This window comes from Penicillium griseofulvum (genome assembly GCF_001561935.1).
Source record: "Penicillium griseofulvum strain PG3 chromosome Unknown contig_6, whole genome shotgun sequence".
Taxonomy (NCBI): Eukaryota; Fungi; Ascomycota; class Eurotiomycetes; order Eurotiales; family Aspergillaceae; genus Penicillium; species Penicillium griseofulvum.
The window spans coordinates 1,346,716-1,360,405 of NW_024467419.1; the positions used below are offsets into that span (position 1 = coordinate 1,346,716).

The following is a 13,690-nucleotide window of genomic DNA, read 5'->3' on the forward strand; positions in this document are numbered from 1 at the left end:
TTTGTTCATATCTGAAGACTATGTACTTATATTTTGCATTGGACACTCCGAATCATACGAGGTTCACTCGAATACCCCAAGAGGGAAATAATCAGCCAACGCCTGATACCCCGCCACATTAGGATGGAGATGGTCTCCCGAATCATATTTTTCCAGCAACTGAGACGGTGCATGCGGATCCCTCAATGCCCGATCAAAGTCCAGTACCTCATCAAATACACCACTTTGCCGGATGAATTTGTTGATTTGTTGACGAGTCTTCTCCCGCTCAACGCTTGAGTAAGGTTGCTCATAGTCGGACGTCGGTGATGAGCCGAACGGTGGGATAGTGGCGCCAAATATCGGAATGCCTAGGGCATGCACCCGTGTCGCGATTTGTTTATATGCCGCCTTGAGTTTCTTCTCGATCTCCGCCTGTGTGGCTGTATCACTAGCAGCGACACCGATATCATTGACGCCTTCGAAGATCATCGCATATCGCACACCCGATTGGGCTAGGACGTCACGGTCAAGACGGCTGATCACGTTTGGACCTAGGCCATCTTGTAGGATACGATTTCCACCAGCGGCTTGGTTGAGAATGGCGATGGTTGATGTGGGTCTATGCTTTTGCATTCTTGCTAGCAACAGATCCGGCCAACTATAACCATAAGTTGAGCTATAAACATGCATCGCAGGACGGTCCACTTACCGATTATTGCCATTTGTAGTGCTTCCTCGTCCATCGGTGATACTGTCACCAATGATTACGAATGCACTAGACTTGGAAGGTAGTAAAGCCTCGACTCCACTTATTAGGTACCTAAAATAGGGGTTAGATATAGAGTCGTGTTTGTGCAAGCCAAGGGGTTTGCAGGAGAAAGCTCACCAATGATCTGTGCTCTTAAAAGATGAGTCTGTGAGGTTCTTTGCGCCAGTCCAATCCCCAAAAGCGAGGTATGAACTTGTTCTACTTCCAGGATGACCAGTGATAGAGAAGCCTTGCTGGCCCTCTTCGAGGTATATGTTGATCATGAGAACCGACTGGGCCTTCACAGGGAACTTTATCGGGTCTGACGCAGCCAGTCCACCAGTTGGGATCTCCACATCTGGGCTTCCATTGAATGATACGGGTTTCACTGTCTCTGTCTGTAGACCACTGGTCCCTACCTGCGGTTTTTCCGGCAGGCCGACGGTCACTTTGGAGATCTTGAGATCGTTTGCGCCGAATGCATTAGAGAGTCGAATACGAATCTCTTGTGCAGCTAATGAAACCTGCAGGGTTTGACGAATTGTAGTATTACTGAACACCGAGGTGGATCCATTCTGCACTCCAATTGTCAGTATTGGGGCATTTACTGTGACAATGAAAACCAACGTACAAATGGAGCAGGAGGTAGATTAGCGGGCTCGACCAACTGGGGCATAGTAGTCCATATATTCACCCAGTGCGAGTCTCTCGACTTGCCGTCATTGTTTTCTCGCGCCAGTAACGGGTAGGAAGATACTATATTGATGCATGACAGACAGATTAGAAATATAGATCTGAGTTGAAACATGGTGAAGATCATGGCAGGTAGTCCACCTGCTGATGCAAAGGTCACGTATTCGCCCACATTTCAATTTGAACCTCAATCTACCATTTATAGCCAGTTAGCTTGTGTCCGGATAATGTGGGTAAATTCTGTCTGAAATTTAGATCTTCGATTTCCCCGCCGCATATGTTCCCCGTGAAGACAAATTGCGGGGGAAATGGCTAAATTCATCTACAATTTTTGGCGGCATCCTGGATAATTGGATAAATGTCAAAATCCTGATAATAGTGGACTCCAGATATAGAAAATTGTTGTGATATATGTTGCAATATATCTGTTAAGACCACGATGGCATCTACGTGTGCCCCTGGAAAATTATTCTTCACTTGTTTGTATTAAACTTCCCCTAATAATACTGGAATTTTCCTATCTTAACTACCACCTTCATGAGGTCAGAGTCAGACTTGAGTAAGTTTCAGATTGGGCCCAGGATGAGTTTCACTGAGCTCAGTCCATATTCAGTCTACAATATGTACCCAAGAGGACAGATCCAACTTTTATTTGTGACTTGCTTTGAAGGATAATCAACTTGAATTTTTTTGAAACAATCTATATCTGTACTTCTTTTCCACTCTTAACTCCGGCCCGGAAACACGCCATCGAGCGAGATGATGCTAAAATGGAACACATGTTTCATATATCCCAGCCAAAGCGGACACCATAGCCGAGGAATGCCGTCTCTATGCTGCCAATAATGAGACAATGAGGAAAAGGCTTCGCTGAACCAGCTGAAGAGGAGTGTGGCCAGAAGTGTGGCTAGTATGGCGATAAAAGGGGGGAGGAATCACCCGAGGGTTTGAAGAGTTTCGAGTGTTGCGAGATGTCTCTAAACGGTTGCTTAAGAGCGGACATAAGTGGAGATGAATTCGATGTATCTTCAAGGTGTCTTCGGGCTTTCAGGTAAGCTAGTGAGATCAGCCTTATGCAGCGGATAGAGTCATCGGGTTTCAGGAAGAACCTTTGAAAGTATGTTTATCAATGCCGAGAAGCGAGATAGAGATAAAGAAGAAGAGAGTTCCTGATTATAAAATCTACGTGATAGCAGAATATTTATACCCTGTACGCATCGGTATAGACGCCAGGGGTCAAACCCCTAGTTCTAGAGAATTTCGATGCCTTGATGTCTATTTTTGGCCTGGTTCTTCATCGCTCCTTGCACCGCTTTATCAGATGTTGAAAGGTCGCTTGCACAAATTGAGCCGTTTTCGCCTTTTTGTGGCCGTCGACATATAAAATAGGGACTCAGTGAGGAGACCACTGAAAAGACCACTGAAAAGACATCACAAGGCCGCTTATGCAGCGAACAATTCTTGTGATAATAATTTAAGTATTTTATTTATTCTGCTGGTCTTATCTCAAAAAATGAGGTATCAAGGCATTATATTGTTCAGAAATGGGGGTTTGACCCCTGACGTCTATACTGCTGCGTAGGATATTTATACCCTGTAAATGTAGCAAACAATCTAGCAAATGACAAAGATCACAGTATGGAGCCAAACTAGCAAATGGCAGAGATGGGATCATCCAATAAGTGCATTTATTGATTACTTAGTCGGATTAAATGTTGTAATTCCCGCGTCCTTGATATCTAGACTATATGTATATGGACAAGTCCGTTAAGCTTTTTGCTGCCATTCTTTTGCCGTAAATTGAAATTGTCAAAAGGGAGAAAATACTTTAAGAGATATAAGCAGAACATCTGAGAAGACCGCTGAAAAAGACCACCGAAAAGACATCACAAGCACGTATAAGCGGCCGACAATGCTTGTTGTATCGGTTAGAGACAACTATAGTTACATATATGTACCTGAAAATGCTATACATTGTACTGCTAGATTTCTATCACTATTCACTAACTTAACTTGCACCTTTCATCCACTAAGTACCCGGTTATCAGAACCCTTTGTCATATAGCAGATGGCCGCACCTTTAATTTTGTCACTGGCAAGTATTACCCCATAATAGAAAATAAGTGTTGAAGCATATCTATCTAATTACGTATCTTCACACCAATGGTCCTCCAGGCCTCATGTGGCGCAAGTAACTGTAGGATCGTGATAATGGGGTAGGTGACATGTAAGCCGCCTAGCGAGTGCAGTTTATTTAGGTCGCTTTATAAGCTGCTAGATCCGACGCCCACGTCCTGCTCAGCGAGCGAATCAGACGAGGGTCAGTGAATTGACTAGACTGACTACTCACCAGAGTCTCAGCTCAGTCCTACTCGGTAAGCTAAAGCGGCAAGGTCTGAGCACTAAAACGGAAGGGGCAACCTTGTCACTTACCACTTCGTTCAAGTATAAATTGTCTTCCTATCATTAATTATACAATCACTCTATACTATTTAGCTTAAGAATAAAATAAGTAAGTGATTCGAATTTGGTTCGAAAATTGAATTGGCAATGCTGGGATGATCGCCTCATTTCAAAGAATATGCTAATGTCCCTGAAAGGAAGACATAGAAGTTCAAATAAACTTTAAGTCCCTGGAGACCCCAAAACCACTTTCCGGGAATTTTGCAGTCAGATCTGCTGTCATATTCCAAGGTGGCTTAATGTGGTGAGGTCATGAGATGCAACCCCTATTTTTTGGGCGGATACAACCCTAACTTCCAAGCTTCTATATCGCCTGTTTATGGAAATATCTAGTTTTAGAACAATACTAAACCGGCGAGACATAAAATGGGGTCGGAAGGAAGAGGAAACGGCAGCTACGATACGAACATTTACTATGAAGGATATAGCCAGGATTCGACTATTTGAAGCTTGAGGGATCCTCTTCCCCGCAGATAAGACGATGAACAAGTCCGTAAACTCCCCCCAATGCGACCATCTCCGGCGATCTTTGCCCAATCAGCCCAAAGCTCCCATGCGGAGAAACGTGGGGGTGCTTGCTATCCATGCATAGGCAATGCAACATTCCCGAGGTCTTGTTATCTAATAGAGCAAGGGATGTCACCTCTCTTTTTCGATAAGAAGCGCACATCTGCAGCTTTATAACTTTGAATAGTGCACTTGGACTTCCTGTATATTTTATTACCTTGGATAAAACATGACGAGTCCAGCGCGAGCGCCGTCGCCTGATGGCACAGTGAAGAAAACCGACACTATGGGCACCATTGAGGAGCCTGTCACATTGAAAGGATATGGCTCTGCCCCGGGTGTTATTGACGAGGTGACCCGAGTCGTCGACCATAAAGCTGAACGACGTCTCTGTCGGAAGTTTGACTATCGCTTGCTCCCTATCCTCGCGGTCATGTGTAAGTCTACCGAATATCGTCAGCCATGCGGGGGAACTGACTAGCGACAGATCTATTCAATGCGCTAGATAAGGGGAATCTGGGAAATGCAGAAACTGATGGGATGAGCAAGGGTATGTAAGACCTCAATCCAAGCGGTAGGCACTCAAAATTAATCGCATAGTTAGATCTGAACTTCAAGCCGAATGAGTATAATCTCCTCTTATCAATCTTTTTCGTTCCATTCGTGATCTTCGCACCGCCCTTTTCGATGCTCGGAAAGAAGTTCAGTCCAGCGCGCGTACTTCCAATCCTGATGTTCTCATTTGGTTCCTTCACCATCCTCTCGTCCGCCGCCTTCAATTTTAGCGGCATGTTTGCCTTGCGCTGGTTCCTGGGCATGTCCGAGGCTGCATTCTTCCCACTGGTCATTTACTACTTGACCACATTTTACCGTCGTGGCGAGCTGGCTCGTCGTCTGGCTATTTTCTACGCTGCGTCGAACATCGCAAACGCGTTTTCCGGACTCATTGCATTCGGAGTATTCCAGATCGAGGGATCTAATCTCCCCAATTGGCGCTACCTGTTCATTATTGAAGGTGGCGTCACTGTTCTCTTCGCTGTATTTGCATTCCTATATCTCCCACGGAGTGCCGCCGAGGCCAAGTTCTTATCTGACGAGGAGAAGGCACTAGCCTTCCACCGAATCCAAGTTGATTCCAGTGCAGTGGTCAATGAGGAGTTTAGCTTTCGCGAGGCCCTTGGCATTTTCAAGCACCCCACTACATACGCTTTCTTGTGCATTGAAATCTGTCTCGGTGTGCCGTTGCAGGGTGTTGCGCTATTCATGCCGCAGATCGTGGGCCGGTTGGGTTATCCCACCGTCAAAACCAACCTGTACACAGTTGCACCAAATGTGACAGGAGCAGTCATGCTGCTCGTTCTAGCCTTCTCCTCTGATTGGACCAGACTCCGATCACCATTCATCGTTCTGGGCTTCCTGTTCACTTTCTCCGGATTCATGATCTATGCATCCATCGATGATGTCCAGAATAACCTCCAGGTCGCCTACTTCGCAACTTTCATGATGACTTGGGGAACATCCGCCCCATCCGTCATGCTCAGCACATGGTATAATAATAACATCGCCCACGAGGGCCGTCGTGTACTGTTGACCAGTATCGGTGTGCCATTGGCCAACTTGATGGGCTTAGTGAGCAGCAATTTGTTCCGGAAGCAAGATGCACCCAAGTATATGCCCGCGCTGATTAGCGTTGCTGCATTTGGTGCTACTGGCGCTTGCTTGACAGCTGCACTGGCATTCTACATGATAATTGATAACAAACGACGCGACCGTCGTGATGGAGTCACGCTCCGGGCGCGGGATATTCCGACGGAGCGAATGAGAGATGGACCGGCATCTGTTGAGTTCCGATGGTTTTTGTAAAAGGAGGTCGGATCATCATGTCTATACTTAGCTGAGCGAAATAAATATCCATCTATCAGTCTCGCATTCCCGAGGTCCCCTAATTCTCGCTTACATGACTTTCAGCTTCACAAATGATCTCTCCCCCGCTCTCCCCGCAAAACCAAAGCGTGGGGGCTTCCGGAATAAACGAGCCGGTTTTGCAATCGTTTTTTTTTTTCTTTCTTGTTTTGGATAGTCAGGCCCGTGCGATTGCTTAAAGGTCATGCGGCGTTTAGTGGGCTGAACAATTGGGGCCGGAAAGCCAGGTGTGTTAATCTTGGAACTCGGAATAAAAGCCAAAATATTAAAAAAAAGGTTACTCCGAACTCCATACTCCTTTGAGATATTCAGCTCGCCAAAACTCCTTTCGCCCAGCCCCGGAGGCGTACCTAGCGTAGGATGGTGCTAACGGGCCTATCCGTATTCCGTAGACTGAGAAAGAATCCGGCAGCTACCTCGGGCCACATCGATGTAGCTGGACATCTCTTCGGCATGTTTCTCCTTGCTTTTCCCCTGTGTGGGCAATCTTGACCAATCTCACAACCATAAGCCATTGGGTCCCGTGTCGCTCAAAATGGCAACTGCATTGACAATCTTTCAATTAGGTCTAACATGTTGGTTGCTTTGAACATGCCACTCCGAACAAAGATCCGCGCAGGCCAGTGAGATTCTCATCTAGATTGCTGGTGTGCAAGCTGACATGTAACCTGCCCCGCATCACGTGGAGCAAGGGTACGTGTTTGGCAGCGTTGGCATCACTATAAAACCATCCGAGGGGCCTCTCGTACAAGTATCTGATTTTGAAAGCCTAACACTTCCGACCACATCTCACGCCCTATAAACAATGGCATCCAATACCAGTCAAATGTCGCCTTTGCGGCCCATCACTCGCCATATCACAGGCCACAATGAGGCCGGGAGAGCAGTGATCCATTCCTCGACACCGGGTGAATGGGAATCACTTGAAGAAAGCAAGATGGCATTCAACGTTATTTATACGACGAAATTCCCTGCGGATCTCAACAATGATGCGGATATCAAGACCCACGAGACATTGATACAATCGAACGAGCTGGGCCTTGTTAACCCTGGTGGAACCGTATGCCGAATTGTGGATTTCGCCCCGGACAACCTTGTTGTGGTTCACCGGACACAGAGTCTAGACTATGGCGTGGTGCTGGAAGGTCAGATTGAAATGGTCTTGGAAGATAGCGAGCCGGTTATCATGAACCGAGGTGATGTTGCGGTACAACGGGCTACGATGCATGGGTGGCGCAACCCCAGCAAGACAGAATGGGCCCGTCTCCTGTTTGTGCTACAGGATTGCAAGAAATTGTCGGTGGGTGGGAAGGAATTGGGAGAAGAACTGGGCCTTGCGACTGGGATACTCAAGCCGAGTGGCAATGACAAGAATTGAGGGTCTCTTAGGATATTTTGAAAATGAATTTCTTTTTCAGAGCTTCATGGCTCTATTGAACTTTGATAACTACCTTTCCAAAGTGGCTGCCACTTTCCAGGAATCTGAATGCTGCCTTCGCCTCGGCAAACGAAAATACCCGGTTAACTACTGGGTGAACCTGCTTTGTCTCATAGAAACGGATCATCTCTTCAAATCGATCCTTGGGACCGTTGATAATTCCTTTGAGGGTAACCGTCCGACGGAGAGCCAGGAGATTGACATTCAGGCGGTCGTCATCAGCATCAACCTTGCCTGAGACATAGCCAATGCAGTTGATCAATCCTCCGAAAGCGACGCAATCAAAGCTCTTCCGCAGCGTTTTGGCACCGCCAACTTCCAAGATTATATCAGCGCCGTGGTTCTCAGTCACCTTCATCACCTCCTCTTCCCAGTTCGGGTTGGTGCGGTAGTTGATAGTAAAATCAGCACCTAGCTCTTTAGCCTGGTCCAATTTGGCATCGGACGAAGATGTGATAATAACTGTTTGTAGATTAGAATTTGCGCCAATGAACGGTGATAAATCCACCCACCTTTCGCACCAGCCGCCTTTGCAATCTGCAGTCCGGCAATAGCCACACCACCAGTTCCCTGGAGCAAGACATATTCGTCCTTTCCGCCACTCTGCCCCATCGGTCGCATACCATTGATAGACATCCACGATGTGACCGAAGCAATAGGAAGCGTAGCCGCCTCCTCATCTGACATGAAGCTAGGTGCCTTTACCAGGCTGTGGTCGGGGAACACGCGGTGTGTTGCAAGGACACCATCCTGCGGCAGCCCCAGACTTCTGCCAAGCTCCTTTTCAGTGACCTGGCCGGTTTGATGATCGGGTAGGAAAGTCGAAAGCACCCGGTCGCCGACTGTCCACTTCGTCACGCTAGATCCAACCTGCGTCACCACTCCACACATGTCCGAGCAGGGTACGATGGTGGCATCCTGTTCGGCGGATTTGTGGTGTTTATACTCGCCCTTGGTCACTTTATAAAATTCTGTCAATCTAGATCCTGGTCAATTCTTGGCGGGCGACTTACCTTCCACGTCGCGGTAGTTTAGAGAGACAGCTCGGATCTCTACCAATACTTCGTTCGGCCCTGGTGCGGGCATTGGAACTTCCGTCTGGCTAAGGCTGTCAATGCCCTTCAAGGGCGTGATCCATTGTTTAACGGCCATTTCTCACGACTTTAGTTGAAGAAGATGTTTGATTGAAAAGGACCCTGAGTTAAAGACCGAAGTTATAAATCAGGTTGGAGAAATTTGGAGTAATCCATCACTAACGCCTCAGGTGGAGCCGGGCTGGACGCCTGCAGGTGCTGAGTAATCTCTATTCGACCTCGCCAACTTCTCTACATGGCAGCTTTCTCTTGGTCAATGACCATATGAATATCTCTAGAACCTGAACCCGGCCATTTGGCACCCCTGCACCTGGAAGAACTCCAACTCCAGGCAGCAATATGAACAATGCACAGTCACCCACGAAGCGGGGCCTAACTCCGCCAAACTCCGATGGCCCTGTTTGATCACCGAATCTCCATTCTTCTCTCCATCAACACTCACAATTCCTTTCAAAATGGACGACACATCACCTCTAGCAGAGCATCCACATGGAATTCCAGGTACGCAACCCTCCACAACCGGCATGGTCAAACTAACACAATTCCGCAAGCTCATTTCCACCACTCACCGGTTTCCCGTGCCTCCCCACGTCTCCCTCAAGCCATCGCCCACCGAGGATTCAAAGGCCAATACCCCGAGAACACCCTACTATCAATAGATGGAGCAATCCGGGCAGGAGCACACGCCCTCGAGCTGGACCTTCACATCTCCCGCGATGGGATCGTGGTTTTATCACACGTACGCACACCCACCCCATGATATAGAACCACGCTCATACATCCAAGGATGCAAGCCTGATGCGCTGCTTCGGCATCAAGAAGAAAGTAATCGACTGTGACTGGGAGTATCTAAAGACTCTACGAACTCTACAAGCCCCCCACGAACCCATGCCGCGGTTAATCGATGTATTGGAATACCTAAGTCAACCAGGCCGGGAGGATTTCTGGATTTTGCTCGATATAAAGGTATTTATTCTTGACATATTATCTTTCCAAGGCTAACATCCATTCCCAGCTCACCAATGAACCCTTCGCTATAATGGACCTTATTTCCAAAACAATCGACTCAGTACCATCAACTGTACCCTGGCACCGTCGAATCATTCTAGGCTGCTGGTCTGCTCGGTATCTACCCGCGCGAGCAAAACATCTACCGCTCTACGCGGTGACGCTTGTCTGCGTTGATGTGAGCTATGCGCGCCAGTTCCTACAAATACCACTTGTATCTTTCAACATCAATCAGATGATCCTGATGGGTCCGCTAGGACGGGGGTTTCTAGACGAGGCGCGTGCTGCAGGACGTCAGGTTTATGTCTGGACGGTGAATGCGCCGAATCTAATGCGTTGGTGTATACGACATCAAATCGATGGTGTTATCTCCGATGAGCCCGGACGGTTCCGGCAGGTTTGTGAGGGGTGGGAAAAGGAACATAGTGGTGTGTTGGGTGTTCCGAATCCTAATTTAGATCGGATTCCGTTGAGACAGCGGATTGAGATTATTGCTGTGGCGCTTTATGTGATTTGCTTTGGGTGGATCTTGAAACGGATGTATCTTGCTCCGGTTGAGCGACTAGAGTTTGAGGAACGGAAGTCTAGATAGTTACATAGCATAATGGTGCGATGGTATATTAATGGGTAATCAGATAATGAGGCATGATTTTGGGTCATTGGTGAGAATTGGGAAAAGAGACCATGTCTATTAAACTTGTAAACGGTGGATCTGAAGCGCTTGTTTTTAGTCACATCTTCGCTACTCTCCCTTTCTCTCACTTTTCTATTCTTCTACCTCTCTATTTTGCACTTACTACGCCCCGACAACTTTGGCTAATCGGACTGCCCGACTCCTCTATTTGCCCCTTATCACTTTTCAGCCAACTATGGCTACTCCCTCGTTTTCTCTTCCATTTAGACCCCTTATCTGTTGTTATTATCGGCTTAACGTTACAATTATCTTCTATACGGCTTCGATTTGTTAGATAGATCACGGATCAGATACGAGTTCGAAGCAGGAAGTCTAGCAACCAAGTCGTTTCGCCTGTGCTTAAATACTGACATCTTCTAGGCAGATGGGCGATTGTAGAGGCAATCTACCTCCTACTATGGATGGAGAGGCATACTAGGTAGCATGGGTATAATACACCCTGTGGTGTCTTCCTACTGTATTGTATGACACAACTACCAGTCTAGAAAACGGTTTGACATGCGCGCGAGAGTGTAAAGGTATATCTGAAACCGAAAATTATTAATGTCGGTACAAAAAGAACAGAACTATGCAAAAGAATGGATAATTGAAGGCAAGTTTGACATCTTTGGACTTGAGACCCAGAAATTGAATCGCAGATACGCTACTACAGCTTCCAGAGATATCTAGCAACCTAGCCAAACAAACCATGCTCACGAATTTTGTTGGCCTAAGACTGGTCAGAAAGATATGGCTCATCAGATTCATCCTCGGTTGTGGTATCGCATTCTGACCAGTTAGTAGTATTCCCCTTTCTCCAACGATCCAGTTGACTTCGTTGCTTCTTGGACACAACAAAGCGCTCCTCATAGACTGACCGCACTGCAATTCTCGTGTCCTGTTTGAAGGTGCCTGGATGCGAGACAATAAATAACACGGCGTTGTAAACCTTGGCAGGATCTTTTTGTTCATCGCTGAATTCCCCACGTATTATCACAAATAGCAGTCGAAATGCCGCGTCCCGTGCTCGAGATTTATCGCCCTTTACAACTCGATAACGCTTATATTCGAGTTGATAATCGGGTTTGCAGGCCTTCAAATCAGCAAAAATATCATCAATTGACTGTCCGCCAAGTACGTCGACCCCAAGGAAATCATATGTTTCACAGAGGGTGTGGTACTGAGGGATATCATCTCGCAAAGAGCGGAAACATTGCCGATAGCCTGATTCCAAGCCCCTGAGAGCAACGTCAAACAAAGCAATACTGCCGTGAATGAATTCGGTTTTTTGCGGCTGGGAAACACCTTGAAACCTGACAAAAGCTGATAAATATGGTATCGTCGAAATGTCAACATTGTAGAAAGTATCCCCAATTCTGAGTCTTGTTTTGCGAGAGTTTGTATCAATCGCTTCAGTCGATCCCGTTTCGTCGAGTTTCGAATAAAGATCATCAGCTAACATCCTGCCCCCTTTGCTCTTCAAAAGCGCAAGGCTGTCACTTCGACCGTCGTATTTTACGACAGCATTCCCACCATTTTCTCTCACTACCCTTATGATTCCCTTGACCAATACAACTAATCTCCAAAGGTCATTGGCATGATTTCGTTCCCATTCAGCAATCTCGCGAGTGACGTTTTTGACTTCCGGTAATCCAAATGTGCCACCATTGTGGTAGGCACAGACAACATTCGGTGTTTGCGATACCCACAGCTGTGGAAGAACCTCTTGGATGTTGATAGGCTTGTGGGACACGCGTGTTTTTATCTCAAGAGTTGAATTAATTGGGACCTGTTTTCCTTTTTCCTGGACCACTAATTTGGACTCGGCAAGACGAGAGGAAGTTTCGGGTCGTGAAAGAGAAAGATTTTCCATCATATTCAGAAAAGTCTCATTTTCCGAACCACTTTGAAGTTTCGAAGTTTCTTCAACGTAAGCGTCAGTCTCGTAGCGTACTATGAATTTCAAATCCTCCAAGTTATAGGAGATAATCCGATGATGTCCCGTGCTGCCGGATACTTGGGTTGTGGTGAAGGCTTTCTCAAACTCGTGACCGTAGCCTCTGAAGTCGTGTGGGCCGACGAATGTATGTGTTTCAGTTTCTACCCGACAAAAGATTGCTGTATTGTTTGTAGTCTCAATTTCAATGGTGAAAGGCTCCAGTCCATTTCTAGAGAGTTTTGGATTGATGAATGACAGAAGTTTGCGGATGTTGTTTCGATCAGTTATCAAGTCGGCTTGGTGTATATCGTATGAGGGTTTTTCGGTGTACAGCGAGCGAAAAAGTGGTTCAAGCGGACTTTCAGGATAGCGAAACGCGTTTTGAGCAATGTAAATGAGTCCAGAGTCTTTGGCTACTTTTCTGGGTGTTTGGGGTGGAGACCAAAGAGGCGGGCAGCCAGGAACCGCAATAGTAGGGCTGGAAGATTCAATCCAATTGTAAGAAGACAAATGCTCCACATTCGTGATGGATGGCCCGATCTTCTCATCTGTCAACTCCGGGCGAGGTATGTCTGCAACCCAAATAGAACCCATTGTTTACTTTGCTTGGTGATATTATGATAGTCAGGGCAAATGAGATTTGGATTGAGTCCCTTGAGATATTTGAATCAGCACGAGTCCTACGGATTACCCCGCACGAGTTTGGACAACACATCCTTGCATACTCACGTCTTACCTTGTATGTACTATTTGTCCAGTTTGTATATTGACATCCCTGTATGACTCTCCTTTGCCGAATGGGAGATGAAGGAAGATAAAGGACTTTGCAGATGATGCCAAGAACTATGTAAAGCGTGGAGTGATAATTCAGCCGACAGGATTGTCTCTATGCAGGGCTATCATTTGATTGGTTAGGTGTTACATGCCAGATTTTATCAAAGGAGAAAGAGTGGATTTCAAGTAGAATATCAAAGATGAAGAGAAAGAGAAGAGGAAGAAGCTAGCAGGGAATCCGTAAGGATTAAATACTGCATCATGAGCAAAAAATCTAGAAGCAAACACTCTCTTTAGATAAAGAAGTAAGAAATAGCAAACCTGTATGAGCAGGTGATAGCAGATCGTGACATTAGGCAGAATCCTGGTGATGGTGCTCTTGCTGCAGCTAGCAGCCTCACCCGTCTGACAGATGCTGAATTCACCACCGTAGAACACCTTAGCGCTA

At 46.6% G+C, this 13,690-nt stretch overlaps 6 protein-coding genes across 6 annotated transcripts; 3 read left to right on the top strand and 3 right to left on the bottom strand.

Moving 5' to 3' along the window:
• Positions 1 to 63: 63 nt before the first annotated feature.
• Positions 64 to 1,406, bottom strand: PGRI_076100 (SGNH/GDSL hydrolase family protein; the record flags this gene model as incomplete). Its single annotated transcript, XM_040795324.1, has 4 exons — positions 64 to 640; positions 692 to 802; positions 869 to 1,305; positions 1,362 to 1,406. The coding sequence occupies 4 exons, from the start codon at positions 1,404 to 1,406 to the stop codon at positions 64 to 66; spliced, it is 1,170 nt and encodes a 389-aa protein (XP_040653001.1).
• Positions 1,407 to 4,622: 3,216 nt separating this feature from the next.
• Positions 4,623 to 6,256, top strand: PGRI_076110 (putative MFS transporter; the record flags this gene model as incomplete). Its single annotated transcript, XM_040795325.1, has 3 exons — positions 4,623 to 4,830; positions 4,881 to 4,943; positions 4,998 to 6,256. 3 exons carry the CDS (start codon positions 4,623 to 4,625, stop codon positions 6,254 to 6,256), a joined length of 1,530 nt encoding a protein of 509 aa, XP_040653002.1.
• Positions 6,257 to 7,121: 865 nt separating this feature from the next.
• Positions 7,122 to 7,694, top strand: PGRI_076120 (cupin domain-containing protein; the record flags this gene model as incomplete). The annotated part of the gene is made up of 1 exon (XM_040795326.1): positions 7,122 to 7,694. One exon carries the CDS (start codon positions 7,122 to 7,124, stop codon positions 7,692 to 7,694), a length of 573 nt encoding a protein of 190 aa, XP_040653003.1.
• Positions 7,695 to 7,746: 52 nt separating this feature from the next.
• PGRI_076130 (zinc-dependent alcohol dehydrogenase family protein) lies at positions 7,747 to 8,906 on the bottom strand (the record flags this gene model as incomplete). Its single annotated transcript, XM_040795327.1, has 3 exons — positions 7,747 to 8,216; positions 8,267 to 8,713; positions 8,768 to 8,906. The coding sequence occupies 3 exons, from the start codon at positions 8,904 to 8,906 to the stop codon at positions 7,747 to 7,749; spliced, it is 1,056 nt and encodes a 351-aa protein (XP_040653004.1).
• A 397-nt stretch (positions 8,907 to 9,303) lies between these two features.
• On the top strand, positions 9,304 to 10,448 carry PGRI_076140 (glycerophosphodiester phosphodiesterase; the record flags this gene model as incomplete). Its single annotated transcript, XM_040795328.1, has 4 exons — positions 9,304 to 9,349; positions 9,400 to 9,587; positions 9,635 to 9,814; positions 9,864 to 10,448. The coding sequence occupies 4 exons, from the start codon at positions 9,304 to 9,306 to the stop codon at positions 10,446 to 10,448; spliced, it is 999 nt and encodes a 332-aa protein (XP_040653005.1).
• An 811-nt stretch (positions 10,449 to 11,259) lies between these two features.
• Positions 11,260 to 13,062, bottom strand: PGRI_076150 (uncharacterized protein; the record flags this gene model as incomplete). Its single annotated transcript, XM_040795329.1, has 1 exon — positions 11,260 to 13,062. The coding sequence occupies one exon, from the start codon at positions 13,060 to 13,062 to the stop codon at positions 11,260 to 11,262; it is 1,803 nt and encodes a 600-aa protein (XP_040653006.1).
• Positions 13,063 to 13,690: the final 628 nt, after the last annotated feature.